The sequence below is a fragment of the Chiloscyllium plagiosum genome, chromosome 35, assembly GCF_004010195.1.
Source record: "Chiloscyllium plagiosum isolate BGI_BamShark_2017 chromosome 35, ASM401019v2, whole genome shotgun sequence".
In the NCBI taxonomy this organism is placed as follows: domain Eukaryota; kingdom Metazoa; phylum Chordata; class Chondrichthyes; order Orectolobiformes; family Hemiscylliidae; genus Chiloscyllium; species Chiloscyllium plagiosum.
This window is the reverse complement of record NC_057744.1, coordinates 38,021,382-38,043,921: the sequence shown is the minus strand read 5'-3', so window position 1 is coordinate 38,043,921 and position 22,540 is coordinate 38,021,382. Positions and strand designations below refer to the sequence as shown.

The 22,540-nt window shown below is 42.1% G+C and overlaps 1 protein-coding gene across 1 annotated transcript in view; it reads right to left on the bottom strand.

Moving 5' to 3' along the window:
• Positions 1-3,850: 3,850 nt before the first annotated feature.
• The window catches only part of barx2 (BARX homeobox 2), a 115,612-nt gene continuing 96,922 nt past the window's right edge, over positions 3,851-22,540 (bottom strand). Inside the window, exons 4-5 of the mRNA XM_043676944.1 lie at positions 5,870-5,919; positions 3,851-4,382 (exon numbers count right to left, since the gene is read on the bottom strand). Of these exons, the coding sequence (XP_043532879.1) occupies positions 4,313-4,382; positions 5,870-5,919 (120 nt within the window). The 3' untranslated portion in view covers positions 3,851-4,312. The remainder of the gene's footprint in view (positions 4,383-5,869; positions 5,920-22,540) is intronic.

Sequence of the window (22,540 nt, the reverse complement as noted above, 5' to 3'; positions counted from 1 at the left end):
TTGGCCATTGGTTTGGAATTTGTTTGTAAAGGGGTTTTGATCTATTTCTCCATAACATCTTGTAGGTGGTATACACTTCTGTGCATCCTCAGTTGAATGTTGAATGTAGTGAATGGGGTGTCAATCAAAGGTGCTGCTTTGTCCTAAATTACATCAAGCTTCTTGAGTGCTGTTGAAGCTACACTCATCCAGACAAGTGGAGAATATTCCATCACATTCCTGTAGATAGTGGACAGTCAGGAGGTGAGTTACTTCCTGCAGTACTTCTAACCTCTGACCTGCTGCTGTAGTCAGAGAATTTATATGGTTAATCCAGCTGTGCTACAGGTCAATGGCGATCTCCAGGGTGTTTATAGTGCAGTATTCAATAACACTATTGAATGTCAAGGGGCGGTGGTTAAATTGTCTCGTGGTAATCCTCAGGGTGTTAGTCTGATTTGTTTATCCTACCATTGACTGTTCTTGATTGGTGTCTTTTTTAAAAGCAGCCCACTATTCAGTTAGATTTGCTGATCAGCTTTTGACTCTAATTTATTTGTTTTTACCCCATTGTGATTGGTCATCATCAAATAATTTTTTCACTCTGGATTACTTTATGTTTTTTCTCACAGCTAACCTAAATTTTATGATGTTATAGTCATTGTTGCCTAAATGTTCTGCTGCAGCTGAATAGAGATGTTTCTTTTTAAAAACAGGAGCACAAGTAGAACATTTTGCATGCCGAGCTGCTCTCTCATTTGGTAAGATGCTTGTTGGAGGAGAAAGTGAGGACTGCAGATGCTGGAGATCAAAGTTGAAACTTTATTGCTGGAACAGCACAGCAGGTCAGGCAGCATCCAGGGAACAGGAGATTCGACGTTTCGGGCACAGGCCCTTCTTCAGGAATGAGCAGAGAGTGTTCAGCAGGAGAAGATAAAAGGTAGGGAGGAGGGACTTGGAGGAGGGGAGTTGGAAATGTGATAGGTGGAAAGAGGTCAAGGTGAGGGTGATAGGTCGGAGTAGGATGGAGGCGGAGAGGTCAAGAAGAAGACTGCAGGTCAGGAAGGCGGTGCCGGGCTGGAGGGATCCGGCTGAGACAAGGTGGGGGGAGGGGGGATGAAGAAACTGGTGAAGTCCAAGTTCATCCCCTGCTTGTTGACCTGATAATGCCTTCATTTCTAATTTTCTGCCTACTGTGCCCCATCCCGCTGATACCCTTTGACTGTGTTGCTAGGCAAAAACACCTTTCTTAAATATATTCAATAATTTGGGTGGCACGGTGTGCAGTGGTTAGCACTGCTGTCTCAGTGCCAGAGACCCGGGTTCAATTCCCACCTCAGGCAACTGTCTGTGTGGAGTTTTGCACATTCCCCCTGTTTCTGCGTGGGTTTCCTCCGGGTGCTCCGGTTTCCTCCCACAGTCCAAAAACGTGCAGGTTAGGTGAATTGGCTATGCTAAATTGCCGATAGTGTTAGTTGAAGGGGTAAATGTAGGGGAATGGGTCTGGGTGGGTTGCTCTTTGGAGGGTCGGTGTGGACTTGTTGGACCGAAGGGCCTGTTTCCACACTAAGTAATCTAACCTAAAAAAGAACTCTCCCTGACCTGCTCTCTGGAGAGATTTCCAACCCTGTGAGTTAAGTGATATCTCCCCATCCCTATTTTAAATGGAGAAATGTTGTTTTTAAAACAGCGTCCCCTAAGTCTAGTGTCTCCCACAAATAGGCAACATCCTCTCAGCAGCCATCCCATTAAATCTTCTCAGGGGGCTTATATGTTTCCATAAGCTACCTCTTAGCCTATCCAGCCTCGCCTCAAAATATTACCCCTTCACCTCAGAAATTAGCCGAGCGAATCTTCTCTGAATTGCATCCTCTGAACTAGTATTTACATCCTTCCTTAAACATCATGAACAAAACTACCCTCCTGTTTCAGTCAGTCACATAATTAACTGATCCATTCATGAAAACCAGTGTGATAACAGCTGCTGAACAAGATGTTTATGTGGGACTAACTCCTGTCTCCTTGTCAAAGTAGATTAGAGTGGTGCTGGAAAAGCACAGCAGGTCAGGCAGTATCCAAGGAGCAGGAAAATCAATGTTTCAGGCAAAAGCCCTTCATAAGCTTTTCCTGATGAAGGGCTTTTGCCCGAAACATCGATTTTCCTGCTCCTCGGATGCTGTGCTTTTCCAGCACTACTCTAATCTTGACGCTGATATCCAGCATCTGCAGTTCTCATTTTTGCCTCCTCATTGTCAAGGTAGTTCTGCTTCCTTCCCAATGTTCTGCCTCAGCTCCATCAATCAAAAACTTTGTTCTTTGGATAAAGTGCAGGCTGCAGTGACCTCTGACATGTTTGGTAACTTTGTTAGATAACTTTCCCCTGGTCTATTCAAGGATCTGAATCAATGTGTTAGAATACCCAAGGTGTCTTTGGATGAAGACCTGAAGGAACTGTTCACCAAACTATATATCCCCTCAGGCCTTAGGTTTTATGTCAATCCTGTGTTGATGTCTTGGTCCTCAGTAACAGTCCATCAACCTGCATGGGCCTCTTATAGAACTGGTGCAAGATGGAGGTGTCATGGCTGATAGGAATCTGTGAGCAAGCAGTGAAATTGTGAAAGCTGGGAGATGAGATTCTCCCAGAATACACTGATTATTCCAGGCTAAGTGTGTCTCTGAGGCCGCTGCTCCACAAGTCATAGAGTCATACAGCGTGGAAACAGACTCTTCTGTCCAACCAGTCCATGCTGATCATAATTGCAAACTAAACCAGTCCCACCTGCCTGTGCTTGGCCCATATCCCTCCAAACATCTCTTATGCGTGCATTTATCTCAATGTCTCTTAAATGTATAACTGTCCCAGCATCCACCACTTAGAATCATAGTGTCATAGAGGTCTACAGTATGGAAGCAGGCCCTTCAGCCCAACCTGTCCATGCTGCCCAGTTTTCACAATTGAACTTGTCCCATTTGCCCGTGTTTTGTCAACATCCCTCTGTATTTACTCCATATCCATGTATATGTTTAAATATTTTTTAAATGACAAAATTGTACTCATTTCCACCTTTATCCCTGGCAGCCTGTTCGAGACACTCACCACCCTCTGTGTGAAATAATTGCCCCTCTAGACCTTTTTGAATCTCTCCCCTCTCACATTAAATTTATGCCATTTAGTTTTAGACTCCCCTATCATGGGGAAAAGCTGTCTGCTATCCACCTTATCTATGCCTCTCATGATTTTACAGACCTCCATAAAGTCACCCTTAGTCTCCTGCGCTCCAGAGAAAGAAGTCCCAGCCTTTACAAAATCTCCTTATAACACAAACCTTCCAGCCCAGGTAGCATCCTAGTAAATCTTTTCTGCACTCTCTATAATTTAATAATATCCTTTCTGTTGTAGGGTGACCAGAACGGCGTGCAGTTACTCCAAATGTGGCCTCACCAGCTCCTTGTACAACTGCAAGGCATTCTATCTCTTATGCTCAACACTCTGACCAATGAAAGCTAGCAAGTCAAAAGCTTTTTCATCTGCCCTGTCCATCTGTGACATCCATTTTCAAGGAGCTAATGATCCTGTACCCTAGGTCTCATTGTTCTAATACACTCTGCAGGGCCCTACCGTTGACTGTATAATTCCAGCCCTGGTTTGCCTTCCACTGGAAGTTCATTCCACACATGAACCACCCTCTATGATAAAAAGTTGCCTCTCCCAATTTTTAAAAAATCTTTCTCATCTTATCTTAAAAATATGTCCCCATGTCTTGAAATCCCTCATACTCAGGTAAAGACACCTGCCATTCAATTATAGATTATAATATCCTTTATGGTCACATGTACTCCTGTACAGAAGTGCAGGAGTGCAGTGAAAAGTTTTACAATGTTGTCTGTTATGGCATCACCTTAGGTACAGGTACCTTGGTACAAATCTTAGATACAAAAGAGGAATAAAAAGAAAAGTAGCTGCATTAGAAAAGTAGTTGTGTTTCAAGAATAAGTTAGAAATAAGACAATCAAGGAATTCACGTTACGGTTGGAAAAAAAAATCTAATTATACAGCTTAGCGCAGGGGCTTCCCCACGTGATCTGACCAGTCGTACCAGACCCTAGTCCAACAACTGTCCCTCCTCAGCTCTAAGCCTCCAGTCTGCTCCAGACCAGCCCTCAGCAGCTGCAAGGTAAGTTTCAAGACTGCTTCCCCTGCTCTACCCTCAGCCCAGGACTGCTTCCCCTGTGTCTGCTGCTGCTCCAGGACAGCTTCCATGTACCAGTTGCTGCTCCGGGACTGCATTTCCACATCTGCGGCTGATCTGGCACTGCTTACCCCCATCGGTCACTTCTCTGGGACTGCTTCCTCCATGTTGGCCGCTGCTCCAGGATTCACCTCCAGGGCTTGCCACCCCCTAATACAGAAGGGGGGGAAAAAAAGAAGAGTGAAAAAAAGAACAGGTAGAGCAGAAGAGCTCCAGCTAGAGGGTGTTACTTTGCTGCCATCTTGCCGGAAAATACCCCTCATTACTTTATAAACTCCTGTGCTCCAGTGAAGAAATTCCCAGCCTATCCAACCTCTCCTTATAACTCAAACCTTCCATGGGTGTCAAATGACATCACCAATCCAAGGAAACCCAAATGTATAACTAGAAAGCAGGAAACACGAGCAGTGCTTCATCTGGACGCTCACTGAAGATGTTACCTGGTATGGTGACATAATGTCTGAAAATGAACCTTCCAGCTCAGCGAGCAAACTCACACCCAGAACCTTAACCTGAGCTACAAATCTTCTCAAAACTCGCTAAAACCCTCTATTCCAGCATCATCCTTGTAAATCTCTTCTGAACCCTCTAGTTTAATCATATCCTTCCTGTAATGGGGTGACTTGAGCTGGACACAGTACTTCAAAAGAGGCCTAACATCTTGCAGGTCCTCAACATAATGTCCCAATTCATATATTCAAAGGTCTGAGCTGTAAAGGCAAGCATGCAAAATGCCTTCTTAACCACTTTATCTATATAGGATGCAAACTTCAAAGAATTAAGTACCTGAACCCGAGGTCTCTCATATCTGCACACTATCCAAGGCCAAATTTTTAATTGTATAAGTCTTCATTTGTTTGACCTCCCATTTATCCAAATTAAATTCTATTTGCCACTTCTCAGCACATTGACCCAATTGATCAAGATCTCTTTGTAACCTTATATAACCTTCTTCATTGGCCATGATACCACCAATCTTGGTGTCATCTGCAAGCTTACTAATCATGCTTTCTATTTTATCATTTAAGTGGATAAAGAGTGGAGCTGGAAAAATCACAGCAAATCAAATAACATCAGAGGAGAAGGGGATCAACATTTCAGGTTGGAACCTTTCATCAGGAAAGATTCCAACCTGAACCATCGATTCCTCTCCTCCTCCTCTGATGCTGCTTGACCGGCTAAGTTTTTCCAGCTCCACTTTTTATCCACTCTGACTCTCCAGCATCTGCAGTCCTCACTATCTTCATATTCTCATCTAAGTCATTTATATAAATGACAACCAAAAGTGGACAGAGCACCGATCCCTGTTGAATGCCACTGGTCACAGGTCTCCAGTTCAAAATAACACCTTCCACCATCACTCTCTGTCTCCTGTCATTCTGCCTATTTTGTGTCCAATTAGTAAGCCCAACTTGAATCACATGTGATCTCACTTTACTAATTAGTCTATCACGTGGAACCTTGTCAAAGGTTTTACTAAAGTCCAAGTAACAATGACTCCTGCTCTGCCCTCATCAATCTTCTTGGTTAATTCTTCAAAAAACTCAATCAAATTTGTGGGACATGATTTCCCTCATGCAAAACCATGATGGCAACCCCTTATTATTCCTTGTCTCTCCAACAGAAATAAATCCTACCTTTCAGAATCACTTCCAACAACGTACCCCACTGAAGTCAGTCTCAGGTCCTTGTGGAGAAATGTAAGAGGAACATTAAGAGTTAAATCAGACTGAAAGTTGGTGATCTTTTACCATTAATTAATTTCATTATTTTGAAGTATTCTGAGATTTCCAGCCATATTAACAATGTGATACATGTTCTGTTTGCATTGAAGTAATTAATGATAATTGCACACTTAAACAGACAAAGGTACAGGCCTCAGGGATAAGCAGTTTAAAGTGTCAATCACAAAGAACTAAGATGAAGAGGTGGATTTAGTCTGAAACCAGGAATTCATTAACTGATTAAACTAGCTTGCCTTCAGTGTCTAGCACTTAGTGCTGTCAGCCAAGGCCCTATAATCATGATCTGTCATAGCTAAAGGGTCTGGACTAAGATCATAAAACTGTTGGGGTGGAACCTTCTACTGTAGGGTTTATATGTCTGATTATTTAATATGTATCAACAAGACCATGCTTCTCCCTGACATCCAGTTATTATATGAAGCAACTTGGTGCAATAGAATTAATCATGGCCCATCTCTCTGTTATCACATGTTGTGTCAGGTTTTGAGATGATGCCTGGGGTCATTCCTTCCTGATGTGGTGTAACATCTGTTGCTTCATGCTGCATACTTGATGTTCTGTTTGCAGACCCATTGGAAGAACTTGCATCCCATTCCCTTGCTTTGTACTATTGGAGTTTATTTATTGCTGTCAGAATGCGATCTGAGTTGAGGGAATGTTTTGATAGTGATTTATATGGAATCTCACATTGTCCCTGTGAAGGGATGCTTTGAACAGATTTCAGACTCATGGGAGGAAATGGTGTGCAGTGACTGAGACAGCCTTTAGACCATCTGAACATTTTAAAACATTTACTCTTGGGATGTGAGCATCAGTCATTAAACCAGCTTTGATTATTCACCCTTAGTTGTCCTTAAGATGGCTGTGATGAGCTGCTTTCTTGTACTACCTCAGTTCACATGTTGTAGGTGTACCTACAATGCCACTAGAGAAGGGGTTACCAGATTTGACCCAGTAATATTAAAGGAGTGGTGATACATTTCCAAGTCAGGATGGTGAATGCTTGGAGGGGAACTTGCAAGCAGTGGTGTTCTCATATATCTGCTGCCCTTATCCGTCTCAGTAGATGGAAGATTATCTTGAAGGAGGCTTGATGAATTTCTGCACTGCATCTTGTGTTTGGCATTCTTGTTGCCAGGTTGGTACAGGAAGGAGTGAATGTCTGTTGTGGATGGAATCCTGATCTGCTTTGTCCTAGATCGTGTGAAGCGTCTTGATTGTTGTTGCAGTTGCACTTATCCAGGCAAGTGGGAGTATTCCATCACACTCCTGACTTTCCTGATGATGGGGTAATCCAGAACCAGGGTTCATAATTTAAGGATAAAGGGTAAATCTTTTAGCATTGAGATGAGGAGAAATTACTTTACCCGAAGAGTGGTAGAATTCACTACCACAGAAAGTTGCTGAGTTCAAAACATTAAGTGTATTTAAGGATGAGGTAGATATAGCTGCAGCTAAAGTGATAATGGAATATGAGGGAAAGCAGGATTACAGTATTGAGCTCAATGACCTACCTGATCATATTGAATGGTCGCGCAGGCTTGAGGGGTTAAATGGCCCACTCTCTTTCTATGTCTCTTATGTTTCTTTGACACGTGCCTTTTTGATGGTGGATGGGCTTTGGGGAGTCAGCTGGTCAGTTAGTCATGACAGGATTCCCACCTTCAGACCTGTTGTTGTAGCCATTGTATTTATATGGCTTGCCCAGTTCAGTGTCTGGTCAATGATGACCTCCAGGATGTCGATAGTGGGGGATTCAGTGATGGCAGGTGGAATGTTGCATAAAGAAAGCTGGAAAACATTTTCATCTGCCTTCATGAATCGGGATAAATTATCCAAAGAAAATCTATCTCAGAGGGTCTTTGAGACCAGGAAATGAAGTCCCAGAAGAATGAGATGTCCAGTATGGATTAGATGTGAAAGTTGGAGAGGTGGGGGTGTCAGGTTATGAGCAGTTGAGAGCAGCAGGTAAAACTGGCAAGAAGTGCAAACTCTGCCATCTCACAAACAGTTCTCAGGAATAGCTCAATCGCCTCATCAGAACATCCAAGATAACAACACTGACAAAGAAACAACCAACTCTTCCTCTTAAAAAAAGTCCCAAAAATCTGCCAAAATTTAGTAACTCTGTCTTTTACGTGAAGTAAGTTATTCATTATTCATTTATCAGTTGATTATTGCCGCAGAAGCTGGTCATGCAGAACAATGTGTCCAATTCATTTCTTACTGCTCATGAACTTCTTCTAACTTTCATCTCAACCTATTCATACAATACATTATTTACCTAATTTATGTGTTTGTTATCAGGATCAAAACAATTTGTCATTTCATATGATAGTAAATTACAGGGTCTTAGCACTCCAAATAAAGAAGTTCCTCCAGTTGATTTGTTTGTATATGTTTATACTCTTTGAATTTGTACAGACATGTAGAACTTGCTTTTCTCTTTCCATACTATGAAATACTATTTCAAATGCCCCTCTAAAATGTCCCTTCTCATTTTTCCCTTTACTAAGAAAAGAACTCCAACCTTTTTTAAAGTTGTGCCCTTTCAGTTTTTTATTGTCCTTGCACATTTTTTGCATTTTTTCCAGTATCTCTATTTGATAACATTGAGATAGGAATTATATATAGGCTGGGCTAATTAAATCTCTACATAGATATTACGTAACACCCTAGCTTATGTTAGGATAAGACGTGAAGGGTCAGTTAGGGCGCTTGAGGGTTTTGTGTTAGCCAGGAAAGAGAGAACTAAGAAGAGCCAGGAGGGGACCTGAGAAGTTGTTGGCAGATAAGATGAAGGAAAAACCAAAAACTTTCTATAGGTATATCAGGAATAAAAGAATGACAAGAATAAGATTAGGGCCAATCAAGGATAGTAATGGGAAGTTGTGCGTGGAGTCTGAGGAGGTAGGAAAAGCGCTAAATGTATATTTTCATTGTCTTTATCCAGTGTGAATACCAATGTTATCAAGGAGAATACTGAGATTCAGGCTACTAGACTAGATGAGATGAGACTCACAAGGAGAGGTATTAACAATTCTGGAAAGTGTGAAAATAGATAACTTCTCTAGGCCAGATGGGATTTATTCTAGGATTCTCTAGGAGGCCAGGGAGGAGATTGCCGAGCCTTTGGCTTTGATCTTTATGTCGTCATTGTCTACAGGAATAGTGCCAGCAGACAGGAGGATAACAAATGTTGTCCCCTTGTTCAAGAAAGGGAGTAGAGACAACCCTGGAAATTATAGACCAGTGAGCCTAACGGAGGAAACCCACGCAGACACGGGGAGAACGTGCAAACTCCACACAGTCAGTCGCCCACTGTTCAAGAAAGGGAGTAGAGACAACCCTGGAAATTATAGACCAGTGAGCCTAACTTCAGTTGTGGGTAAAGTGTTGGAAAAGGTGATAAGAGATAAGATTTATAATCATCTCGATAGGAATAAGTTGATTAGGGATAGTCAGCATGGTTTTGTGAAGTGTAGGCATGCCTCACTAACCTTATTGAGTTTTTGAAATGGTGACCAAACAGGTGGATGAGGGTATGATGTATATGGATTTCAGTAAGGCATTTTAGTAACGTTCCCCATGGCAAGCTATTGTACAAAATACAGAGGCATGGGATTGAGGGTGAATTAGTGATTTGGATCAGAAATTGGGGAGCTGAAAGAAGACACGGTGGGGTGGTTGATGGGCCATGTTCATCTTGTAGTTCAGTTACTAGTGACGTACTGTAAGGATCTATTTTGGGGCTGCTGTTGTTTGTCATTTTTATAAATGACCTGGATGATGGCGTAGAAGGATGGGTTACTAAATTTGTGGATGACCCTAAGATTGGTGGAGTTGTTGATAGTGCAGAAGGATGTTACAGAGGGACATAGATAAGCTGCAAAACTGGGCTGAGAGGTGGCAAATGGAGTTTAATGCGGGAAAGTGTGAGATGATTCACTTTGGAAGGAGCAACAGGAATAAAGAGCAGGTCTTATTATGAAAGACTGATGGTTTTAAGGCTATTTTTGTTAGAGAGAAGAAGGTTGAACAGTGCCTTATTTGAGACATATAAGATAATTAGAGGGTTAGATAGGGTGGACAGTGACAGCCTTTTTCCTCGGATGGTGATGGCTAGCACAAGGGGGTATAGCTTTAAATTGAGGGGTGACAGGTATAGGACAGAGGTAGTTTCTTTACTCAGAGAGTAGTAGGGATGTGGAACGCCCTGCCTGTAACAGTAGTAGGCTCGCCAACTTTAAGGGCATTTAAATGGTCTTGGATAGACGTATGGATGAAAATGGAATAGTGTAGGTTAGATGGGCTTTAGATTGGTTCCACAGGTTGGCGCAACATCGAGGGCTGAAGAGCCTCTACTGTGCTGTAATGTTTTATGTTCTATTTACCTGAGGTTTTCAATTCTGTTCTGCAAAAAATGAACCATAGTTGCATTTTTTATGATCTTGTTTACCTATGTTACTTCTTTTAATAATTTTTTAATCTGTCTCCTCCGTCCTTTTGTGCTTCTCTTGCTTACTCTAAACCTAGCCTTAATCCAATTTAGGCTCTACTCTTCAAAGAATAATTGACTTCATAATTTTTCAGTTTCTTTGTTTCTGCTAGATATTATCTTTGCCAATCTGTTGACTTCCCACTAGCTTTGATTGTGAGTAATTCATCATTACTGTCTCATTTTGGCATTAATGATTTGAGGTAATCCAATTCTACTCGAATTGTCAAAATTGTACATTATCTTTAGCTGCTGACTACAAATATATCAACCTTCAAAATAAACATATGCATTTATACAGTACACAACATCAGGATGTTGCAAAACACTTACAGCCAACTAAATACTTTTTTGATGTGTAGTTATGCGGAAACACAGTAGCCATATTTGTCTGCAGTAAATTCTCACAGTCAGCAACCTGACATTGATCGGCTTGTCTGTTTTTGTGAAGTTGATTGAATGAAAAATATTGTGACACTAGGTAAAACTCCCCTACGTTTCTTTGAAATAGTGCTATGTAATATTCAGAAAGAAGACAATGCCTCAGATCTTAGATGAGAGCTAACACATCCTACATTGCAATTCTACTGCGCTGGAATGGCAGTCAGGAATTTGTGTTCAAACCTCTGCAGTGGAGCTTCAGCCCACAACCCTAACAAGAAAGTTACTAATTGAGCCAACAGTGGCACAGCAATGAAAATATTTAGATGTAGATCAGAGAGGGGACAAAGTCACCTAACATGTCACCTGTAATCATATCTAATCCTCACTCATTCTCAGGAATGTTAGAACTGTTTTGGATCTGAGTTCACTTTGATTTCTTCATTGTTATTTTTATAAATGATCCTTCTCTGTAAATTTGGTACAAAGATTGAGAGCATTGAGATGCTCAGAAATTAATGATTGCCTGTTTTAGAGACAGAAAAAGATCATGATTTGCTGTCAACTTACATGTGATTGGTGGTAAATGCAGTAGCAGTGATTTTATTGAACTGCAGCATTTCCAGGAGCAGGTAACAATTTTTCAGCTACCTGCAGGGAGCTCTAGATCAATTGGAGGAGTATTTCGATATTCCCATTTCTTTAGCTTGGTGTTTATAATCACAGCCTTCATGGAGCCCCATGACTCAGATATTTCCAGATTATTGAGGGATTTGGAAACAGTGGACTAATCTTCCTCATGTACTTCACTCTTCCAGACAGTCTCTTCAAATATGTCAGTATCCATGTCCCCTGCAATATTTTGTTGTTGGGCATGGTCAGACTTTTTTTGTAATGCACTGTGTTTGAATGGATGCATGGGTGTAGAATTTAATCTGAAACAAGCCCTATGCAGTGCCCTGCATGTTGCTGAGTGGTTGTCCCTCCAGATCTACCCCTGAGGGCAAGGGCAGGTTCTCATAAATCTGAATCCACCTTGTGGGAAGGAGCTCTGCTGTGGATCTGACAGCCTTAGTCTTAAATCGAACAGAGTGTTTATTGTCTCTTGGCCCCTCCAGGGCTGGGTGTTCCCTTTTGTCTTCCACTCTGTTTCTCTCAAGATAATCATCAATCCATGCAAATGTGGTTTATTATTATCTGTGATCTAACCGGTTAGTTTGTTAATTGTTTAGTAATTGTTTCAGCATGTTCTCCACATTATTGACGGACAGATTCAATATTTAAATGAACAGCTTGAAAATAACCACGTCTTTCCAGAACTATATTGGTAAATCAGAGACAAAACCTTCAATTGCAATGAATCTATTCCCTCTCGTGGTAATTTCTTTGTGAATTCCCATGCGAAAATCATACAAGGAATCCCAAAGTATTAGTATGAATGATATTTTCAGTGACACCTGCAGAAAATAGAGAGATTCAAAGAAATTCAGCATCAGGTCATGTCGAAACTAAATACTGAAATTGTCAAAACTTGAGCCTTGCTATTTAAATTTCATCCATTTAAGCCTCTATTAAGCCTCTAATATTTCCTCCCATCAAAACTTGCATTCTAATTTTTTAAAAGAAATTCTTCTCATCTTTTAACTTTTTATCAAAAACCTGCCTGAAACACAATAACATCAACTTAAAATAATTTCACTTAGATAAATTTTTGAATGGAAGTTATTTCTATGTATTACAGGTAAACTCCATTATATCATGGTGGTGGGTCATAACTTCAACTTCTAATAGGATGTGTCTTTTTAAAAACAAAAATGTAAGTCAAGCCTGGTTGATAATGTAACTCTTAAGATTGGAATTCATTGATTGCTGAACAATTCCCTGTGTGAACCATGTTGCACCATGTAGAGTGCCAATAAAGCTTCAAAGAGAAAGGCCTCAAAGGCAGAGGTGCAAGACAATCTTATTATCTCCTCTCAGCAAGAAATTGTCTTCCTTAGGTTATAGTCCAGTCTGTGGACATGAGTCAAAGACATGTTTGTGTTTTACACTTCCAGGAATATACAAAAACGTGGTTAAAAACCAACTGCAATCTAAGTCCATTGGATAGTGGTTGACGCGCCTTTGTGGTCTTGTGTGTCATGAAGTTCACAGCTTGAGGACAACAATTAGACACACCTGTGCCACAGGTAAAAGGAATAGAATGTCTCTCTCTCTAAGTGTTAGGACCTGTTCAGCAAATCAGTCATTTTCAAAAATGAAATAGGGCAAAACAATTTCAGTTAATTGCAAAGCCAAAAGCAGCACTTCCCATATTCACACAATATAATGGTAGCAACAATCTGCTGTCTATTGTTCACAAACAATCTAGAGACTGATCCATACATTTTTATCTTTCATTAGGCTCATTTATTATTTCTACTCCGAGCAAATGTAGTCAAATTATCACTGCTTCTCACATTTAGTAATAAATAAGCTCACTCTCTCTTTAACTCAAGAAAGCCTGGTTAATTTGTTCTTTCTAAAATAAATTTATTTAGTGCGGAAGAAAGTCATCCAAAACAGAATGGGTGTTTTTGAATTAACCTCGTTGCAACTATTGGAAGGGTCAGATCAATAAAGAATGGGTGGTCAGTTCACTCTTCCTCACCTGGGGCATAACACTTTGGGATGTCCTGGCAGGAGCCATAATGAATTGGGGAATCCCACCTGGGGATTGGCTGAAACAATTAAAATCCATCCCTCTAATACTATCATTCTCTTTCATGTCAACATAGGAAATAAGAGAAGTAAGCCATTCAACCCCTCAAGGAGAAAGTGAGGACTGCAGATGCTGGAGATCAGAGCTGAAAAAATTTTGCTGGAAAAGCGCAGCAGGTCAGGCAGCATCCAAGGCGCAGGAGAATCGACATTTCGGGCATGAGCCCGAAGAAAGGCTCATGCCCGAAATGTCGGTTCTCCTGCTCCTTGGATGCTGCATTCATTCAACCCCTCAAACCTACTCTGCCATTCATGCTGATCTTCTACCCCAATGCCATTTTTATACCTCATTTGGCCACGTCTCTCATTACCATTAAAAGGCTATCTCTGGTAGTGCAATGATTCCAAAATCCTTCCTTGAAGTACTCAGACTGTTTATCAAAGGCCATCCCTTAGACCTATAATCCATTTGTATCAATTTGGAGGATGTTGGTGTCATTGGCAGGGCCAGCATTTATTGCCCATCCTTAGTTACCCTTCAGAAGGTGATCTGACGAAGGGCTTATGCCTGAAAAGTCAACTCTCCTGCTCCTTGGATGCTGCCTGACCTGCTGTGCTTTTCCAGTGCCACACTTTTTGACTGATTTCCAAAATCTGCAGTCCTCACTTTCTCCTTCAGAAGGTGGTGAGCTGTCTTCATGAACTGCTGCAGTCCATGTGCTGTAGGTAGACCCACAATGCCACTAAGGGATGATTTCCAGGATTTTAACCCAGCAAGAGTGAAGGAACCACAATATATTAGAAGGCAACTTGCACATCGTAGTGTTCACACATATCTTCTACCTTTGCCATTCTACATGAAAGTGGTTGTGGGTTTGGAAGGTGCTATCTAAGGAGGCTTGAATTTCTGCATCGCATCTTGTAGATAGTACACACTGCTGCTGCTGACCATTGGTGGTGGAGGGAGTGAAGTTTGTTGAGGTGAGCCACTCAAATGGACTGCTTTGTCCTGGATAGGGTCAAACTACTTGAGTGCTATTGAAACTGCACTCATCCAGGTGAGTGGGGAGTATTCCATTACACTCCCTTCTTCCGTCCTGTAGATGGTGGACAGGCTTTGGGGAGGTGAGTTACTCACTGCAGTATTCCTATCCTTTGACCTAATCTTGTACCCACTACATTTATATGGTTCAGTTTCTGGTCAACAGTAATCCCCAGGATGTTGATAGTGGAGGATTCACTTATGGTAATGTCATTGAATATCAAGGGGCATTTTTTGGAGATGGTCATTGCCTGGCATTTGTGTGATGTGAATGTTATTTGCCACTTGCCAGCCCAAGCCCACATATTGTCCATAAGACCATAAGAATAGGAGCAGAATTTAGGCCATTTGGCCCATCATGGCTGATAGGTTTTTCAACGCCATTTTCCCACCTTCTCCCAATGATCCCCTTGGCAATCAAGAAATTATCTGTCTCTGTTTTAAATATACTCAATGAACTGGCCTCCACAGATTCATTACTCTCTGGCTGAAGAAGTTTCTCCTACTCCATCCCTTTGCAGTTTTGAATTTTCTGTCCATTTAGAAAATAGCCCATGTCTTTATTCCTCCTACCAAAGTGCATGACCTCAGACTTTCCCATGCTGTATTTGATCTGCCACTCCTTTGCCCACTCTCTGAACCTGTCTAAACCTTTCTGCAGCCTCTCCACTTCCTCAAAATTACATCTCCCTCCATCTATCTTTGTATCATCTGCAAACTTAGTCAGAATGCCCTCAATTCCTTCACCCAGATCATTCATGTATAAAGTGAAAAGTTGTGGTCCCAACACTGAGCCTTGCTCAGATAAAAGGGTCCTTCCAACCTGAGAAGGACCCTTTTATCCCCTCTCTCTGCCTTCTGCCAGACAGTCAATCTTCTATGCATGCTAATAACTTGCCTCTAACACTATGAGCCCTTGTCTTACTCAGCAGCCTCCTGAGTGGCACCTTATCAAAGGCCTTCTGGAAGTCCAAATGGATAACATCCATTGGCCCTCCTTGGTCTAACCTGCTCATTACCTCCTCAAAGAATTCTAGTAGATTTGTCAGGCATGACCTCCCTTGATAAAACTATGCTGACTTTGCTCTATTTTATCATGTACTTCCAAGTATTCAGAAACTTCATCCCTCATAATGGCCTCCAAAAACTTACCAACGACTGAGGTCAGACTAATTGGCCCATGATTTACTGTCTTTTGCCCCCCTCCCTTCTTAAACATGGGGGTTACATTTACAATTTTCCAGTCTTCTGGATCCCTCCCTGACTCCAGTGATTCCTGAAAGATCACTACTGAAGCCTCCACTAACTCTTCAGCTATCTCCTTCAGAAGTCTGGGGTGTAGTCCATCTGGTCCAGGCAATTTATCCACTTTTAGACCTTTCAGTTTCACTAGCACCATTTCCTTGTTGATGGACACTATGTTCATCTCTGCCCTCCCAACTCTCTTGAAGTTTTAGGATATTACTCATGAAGACTGACGCAAAGTACTTATTCAGTTCCTCAGCCATTTCTTTGCTCCCCATTGCTACTTCTCCAGCATCATTTTCCAGCGGCTCAATATCCACTTTTGTTTCTCTTTTGTCCTAGTCTTTTTGCACTTGTATGTGGACTACTGCAGTATTAGAAGAAAGTGATGACTGCAGATGCTGGAGATCAGAGTCGAGAGTGTGGTGCTGTAAGAGCACAGCCGGGCAGGTAGCATCCGAGGAGCAGGAGAATCGACTTTTCAGGCATAAGCCCTTCATCAGGAATGAAGTTTGTGGGGTAAGTGGACTGAGAGATAAATGGGAGGGGTGTGGGGTTGGGGATGATAGCTGAGAATGTAATAGGTAGATGGAGGTGGGAATGAAGGTGATAGGTCGGAGAGGAGGGTGGAACGGATAGGTGGGAAGGAAGATGGTCAGGTAGGGCAGTTCAAGAGAGTGGGGCCAAGTTGGAAGTATGGATCTGGGATAAGGTGGGGGGAAGGGAAAATGAGGAAACTGGTGAAATCCATATTGATCCCATATGGTTGGAGGGGCAGTATTGGAGGAGTCATGAATGGTGCTGGACATTGTGCAATAATTGGTGAACATCTGACCAAATGACAGAGAGAATGTCTTTGATGAAACAGTTGAAGATGAATATTGCCACTAACACAGTGAAGTTAATACATTCACAGAATAGTTTTTCAAATGGCAAGTATAACAAATGGCATGTTTGTGCACTTTGCAAGGAAGAATGGGAGCCACAGAAAGCTTTAAAACAATGGTCTACATGAGGTAGAGAAGGAAAGGGGATGAAGTAGAATTGGGGTAGAAGATGGGGAAGAGGACAGAAGGGGGAACAGGATCGAGTTTGGGGGTTTGAGTGAAAACATGGACTGAGGCAGGGTTTGTTACAAGGACAAGACCAGAAGTGGGGGCAAGTTGTTGGGGATGAGTGCAGAGGATGGATTGGGGTGGGAGTACGGGCAGGATTTGGAGGATAAGATCTGAGACAGATCAACTTACACAGCGATGTGCCAGGGAACCAGAGTTAGTATTGGTAACCTCTGCTACCTTCAGCAGAAATCTCTTGATTCCAGTGGTTACTGCTCCCTCACCTTTCCTCAGCCACTTTCCTTATTCCCATTCCTCTGGTGTCCTCCCAGCTGCTGAGTTAACTGCATTTTTCTTTCTAATATGAAACTGTTTCAAATTCTGCCTAAACATCCAAGAGTACCATTAGCCTCTTGTTACATCTTGGTTAATGCTTTCAATAAAGAGAATATGTTATTTCAATGTTATCATTAACATAGTGCTTAAATAAACAATCAGCAAGCAGCACACAGTTAGGATTGTCACTCACATTTGTGAATTTTCTCTGGCAGTCTCTAATAGCCTCGGGACTGCAGTCTGTGAAAGGCTGGATAAACACAGCATCAGGCATCCCACAGAGTCCCTATTTCAGGGCCCAGGGCTGGAGAGGTTTCATCCATTTTGAGACAGAGCAGCTGGCACAGTCAGCAGAGGATGGCAGAATTCTCCATCATTGACGGTTTTTTCAGGTCCTGGATCATCTATTTGTGTTGGGCCCAGGTCCGCAGTTGGCACTGTGATTACCCACCTCCATGGCCAGCCCCACCGAACCCGGCCTCCTGTAGGGCAGTTTATTTGGTAAGATACAGGGAGGAAGATCAGCTGCCTCAGTGAGGACCTCCAGCAAATTTCAGAGAGTTGCCTTCTGTCCCTGGGAGCATCAGCCCTACCCCATGATCTTCCCCATGCAGCCATCTCCACAATGGAAGCCATGGCTAGTACTTATCTTTGAGGGCTCCAAGATGTGTTCAGCACCATACTACGGACATTGAGCCCCACCTTCCAAACCACTCCTGCACAGTGAATCAGATCATTTCCAATAGTGACTCACAAGCAGGAACTCAACTAGCAGACCAGGTTCCAAAATAAGAATTACCCCACTGGACTGACTGCTACCTTTTCAACTACTGTGATCAGGTTCTAAATCATTCAAATCCCAGGCTCAGCTTTTGGATTCATAAAGATTACATTCCCTACGGTGTAGAAACAGGCTCTTCGGCCCAACCAGTCCATACCAACCCTCCGAAGCGTAACCAACCCAGACCCATTTCCCTCTGACTAATGCACCTAACACTACGGGCAATTTAGCATGGCCAATTCACCTGACCCGTACATCTTTGGACTGTGGGAGGAAACCAGAGCACCTGGAGGAAACCCACACAGACACAGGGAGAATGTGCAAACTCCGTGCAGACAGTCGCCTGAGGCTGCAATTGAACATGGGACCCTGGTGCTGTGAGGCAGCAGTGCTAACCACTGAGCCACTGTGCCACCCCCAAAGACCCTTAGGTATCACCCAAAGCCTCACCTATTTACAGGGCCAGGCCTGTGGAGTGTGGAATGCAGAGCCATGTGTGTTTGTGGGAAGTGGGGAGCAAGCTGAATTCAACTCCTCAAATACACCCTGTCATTAGCTTGATACAACCTTGTGGCTAAGGCTCCTATTGTTCTGACTGCTCTGTCCCACTACTGGGAATTTGCAACAGCTGTTTACAGATCACTTTACTGAAAAAATAAATTTGCTTTAACATCACAATCCGATTTTAGATGTTGTATTTAATTTGTTTGGAAACAGAAACACAAACCCCTGATGTATTTTCTTAGAAAATTTGAAAAATGTTAACTGTGTCTTTGGAACAGTGCCCATTTTAAATAAGAATTCTTTTTTCAAGCTATTGCATTTGCCTTACGGCTGAATGACAGATTATTAACTATTTAATCATTGATATATTGTTTATTACCTGCAATTGAAAACTGTCATGTCATACAAATTACGCCTCTGGCAGTGAGATATTCAAAGGGAGGTTGCTAGTTTCGTACACAATGACTTCACAGCAGTAAATTTGCTTTAAACATTAGAATGCGAAACTTTTCACTCAGTGCCTGTTTTACTCAGTATCTCTTTCACTCAGTATTTCTTTTGTTCAATATCTCTTTTGCTCAGTGACTCTTTCACTCAGTAACTCTTTCACAAACAGTATCTCTTTCACTCACTATCTCTTTCACTCTGGAACTCTCTCACTTAATATCTCATTCACTCCATAATTCCTTCACTCAGTATCTCATTCGCTCAGTATCTCTCTTTCCCTCAGTATCTCTTTTACAACAAGTCTGACTACCCCTGACACAAAAGACCAATTCAATATTTTGCTTCACAGATAATGATATTGATGTTTACTTTTTATATACAGTGAGATCCTGCAAGTGACTTGCTCTCCCGGCACAGAAATGTTTGTCAGTGAGATGAAAGTGGAGCAAAAACCTTTTATTTCAACGATAATTGCAATTGGAAAATGCTGCAATGATCAGTTCAATGATTCCAGCTGTCTTGAAATTAAACTCCTTCTATTCAAGCAAATACTCTTGGCAAGAAAACTAACCAGAACCTAATGTGGAAAGCTTTACAAACTCTTTGTAAGCCTCCATTTACAACATGCAGCTGAAACATGAGGAACTGTGTTTGGGTTAACAAAGAAACCTGTGCCAAACTCGGGAAATCGGGTCTATGTTTGAGTCACAGTGAGGGGTCTGGGTCTGGATCTGAGTGGGGGCTACATTTAAGAATTGGAGCTGAGTCATATTTTGGTACAGCAGCCACCAGCAAAATTATATGTCTGGTTTGTCAATTCAAATCTTCAGCAGGAATGCAGAGTAACTAATTATGGGACTGGCTCTTAATTTAGTTCAATGATGATCCCTCAATTCAGTCTCTCTTGTTTTGTTTCATTCCTAATGACAGTTTCAGTTCACTAAGTACCTTGAAATATCTGAACAGCTGCCAGGAAAATATGTCTTTCATCAACTAAACTGCAACACGACACTCAACACACAGCTCACCTTCTCTAAGTACAAGAATATTTCACAGAATCTGACAATACATCACAATGCCTTCATTCCATTTGTAACACTTAATTTGTTGAATAACCTTCACCAAAAACGCAACAAAAGTATTCAGTAAAACAATAATTATATCTTGTTCAGAAAATATTGTAGCAGCCAAAGCTCAGATTTGTGAGCACTGAAAAAGTTACAGCTCATACAGCAAATAGTGCAGATCAATGTTAATTGATTTGATTAATAGCCATGATTAAGGCATGGTTGCAAAGTGACCAAAGTTAAGAACTAAATCTTTCCTGCTGCAAGTGAGATATGAAGGTGGTGGACATGAACACTGACAACAGTGAGACAGACTCTGACGGCTGTGACTTCTGGAGGCTGAGTGCTCTAAAGGGCATTTTACAAATCGAATAGGAATGGAAAGTGCCGCTGGCTGAGAAGAGAGCCAGAAGAAAATTGAGGCCAATGAATCATGCAATCAAGAGTGTGGTGCTGGAAAAGCACAGCAGGTCAGGCAGCATCTGAGGAGCAGGAAAATTGACATTTTGGGCATCAGGAATCGTAGTGATTCTGGCTGTGCTAACAGGGGCGGACATGGTGTCACGAGCGGTGAGGGTAATGTTACTGTTGGGTACTCGGCTGCAGACGTCACTGGCTGTGGGCCGTGCGGGGGCATCAAGGATGGACATGACTTTACTGATTGCCTTGGCGGTTGTGGAAGGACCGGCCGTGTGGCTAATGGCGTCTGGGTGGTTCCAGAGGCCAGGAGAAGGTTCTGGAAGGTTTGAGGAAACCTGTATGGAGGGAAGTACATGAAAGTTTGTTTAGCTTACTTATTTTTATGTCTGATGCAGTAGAGAAATACCATTTGTTAAGCGCATGTATCCTCCTGAGGATGTAGAAATACAAGAGGTCTGCTGCAGGTCTGGGAAAGTGAGACTTTGAGCTGGGGCAGGACTGACTGCAGGTAGAGTAAATGGTGGTGCTTGGCTGATAGCTTGGAGCAGAGGATTCGGAAAAAGAATCGTTGTTGAAAGTTTTGGATTTGTAGTGTGTGCTCGGTATCCTGTTCAGCTCCAAACTGGGTTGTTGTAAATGTGGTCCGGAGTTCATGTGGAATCAGATAGTTCTGTAGGCAGGTACTGAGGAAGGAGATGTGGCTGTGGTAGTGAGTCTGCTTCAGGACGTAGCTGACAAGCTTCAGGGGAGAGGAGAGGACCGGGGGTTGGGTGGGTACAGTGAGAGAGGGATTCACTAAGATCTTTGTAGAGAGAGAAGAACTTCTTCAAGGTAGGCATCCTTGGAAGAGGCTGCACAGTCGGGTTATAATCAACTGGGAGAAAGTGAGGACTGCAGATGCCGGAGAACAGAATCAAGAGTGTGTTGCTGGAAAAGCACAGCAGGACAGGCAGCACCCAAAGAGCAGGAGAATCGATGTTTTGGGCATAAGCTCTTCATCAATGAATCATGCACCTTCCTTTGCAGCAAGTGCTGCAGAGTTGCCATCCCAGAATGAACCACATCAAGCAGTCCAAACCAACACTTTATAAGACGGAAGACTGCCACATTCTCCTAATGCTTCTGTTTTAGAATAAATAGCTACATTGAAAATGATAATAAAGACAATTGACAAATCTGGCTCAAAGGATTTTGTCTCAAAAATCAAGATGCAGAAAGAATTTGGAATAAGCAAACAATTCCCAAGAAGCAGAAAACTTTGATCTATGTTTATAGTGTCTCTCTAACAGATGTTGCAACTTGGCTGGAATATAAATCCAGAAAATCAAGGTGTATGTAGTAGGGGAAGGACAGTAATTAAGGAGTTCAGCAAAAAAGGATGAGGAAATTAATGAAGAGCAAGAAAGAGACTTACCAACATATTATAAATGTTTCAAAGGAAAGAAAGTAAGAAGAAATTAGTGGAAATAAATATCAGACTATCAGAGGGAGAGACAGGGAATAACAAAATGGCAGACACATGAAATAAATACTTCGACAAGAAAGAAGATTAGAAATAAACAGGTTACGTTTTGGTTTGCACTTTTATTTGCCCCACGAGTCAGTTCATAGAATCCTTAGTGTGGAAAGAGGCCATTTGGCTCATTGAGTCTGCACCAACCCTCTGAAGAGCATCCCACCCAGACTCACACCCCTGCCCTATCCCCATATTTAGAATGGTTAATCCACCTAATCTACACATCCCTGTACACGACAGACAATTTAAATGGTCTGCATGGTCTGTCCACCTAATCTGCATATTTTTGGTCAATGGGAGAAAACTGGAGCACCCGGACGAAACCCAAGCAGACACGGGGAGAATGTGCAAACTCCAAACAGACAGTCACCTGAGGCTAGAATCGAACCTGGATCACTACTGTGAGGCAGTAGTGTTAAATACTGAGCCCCTTGTTCTTGAGTGGCTGCTGTCTACATTGGCACCAATTTTCCACTCAGCAATAAGAAGAGCTGAATACTATTTAAATAGAGTGAGATTGCAGAAGGCTGCAGCATAGCAAGATTTATGAATCCTTATCCATAAATCACAA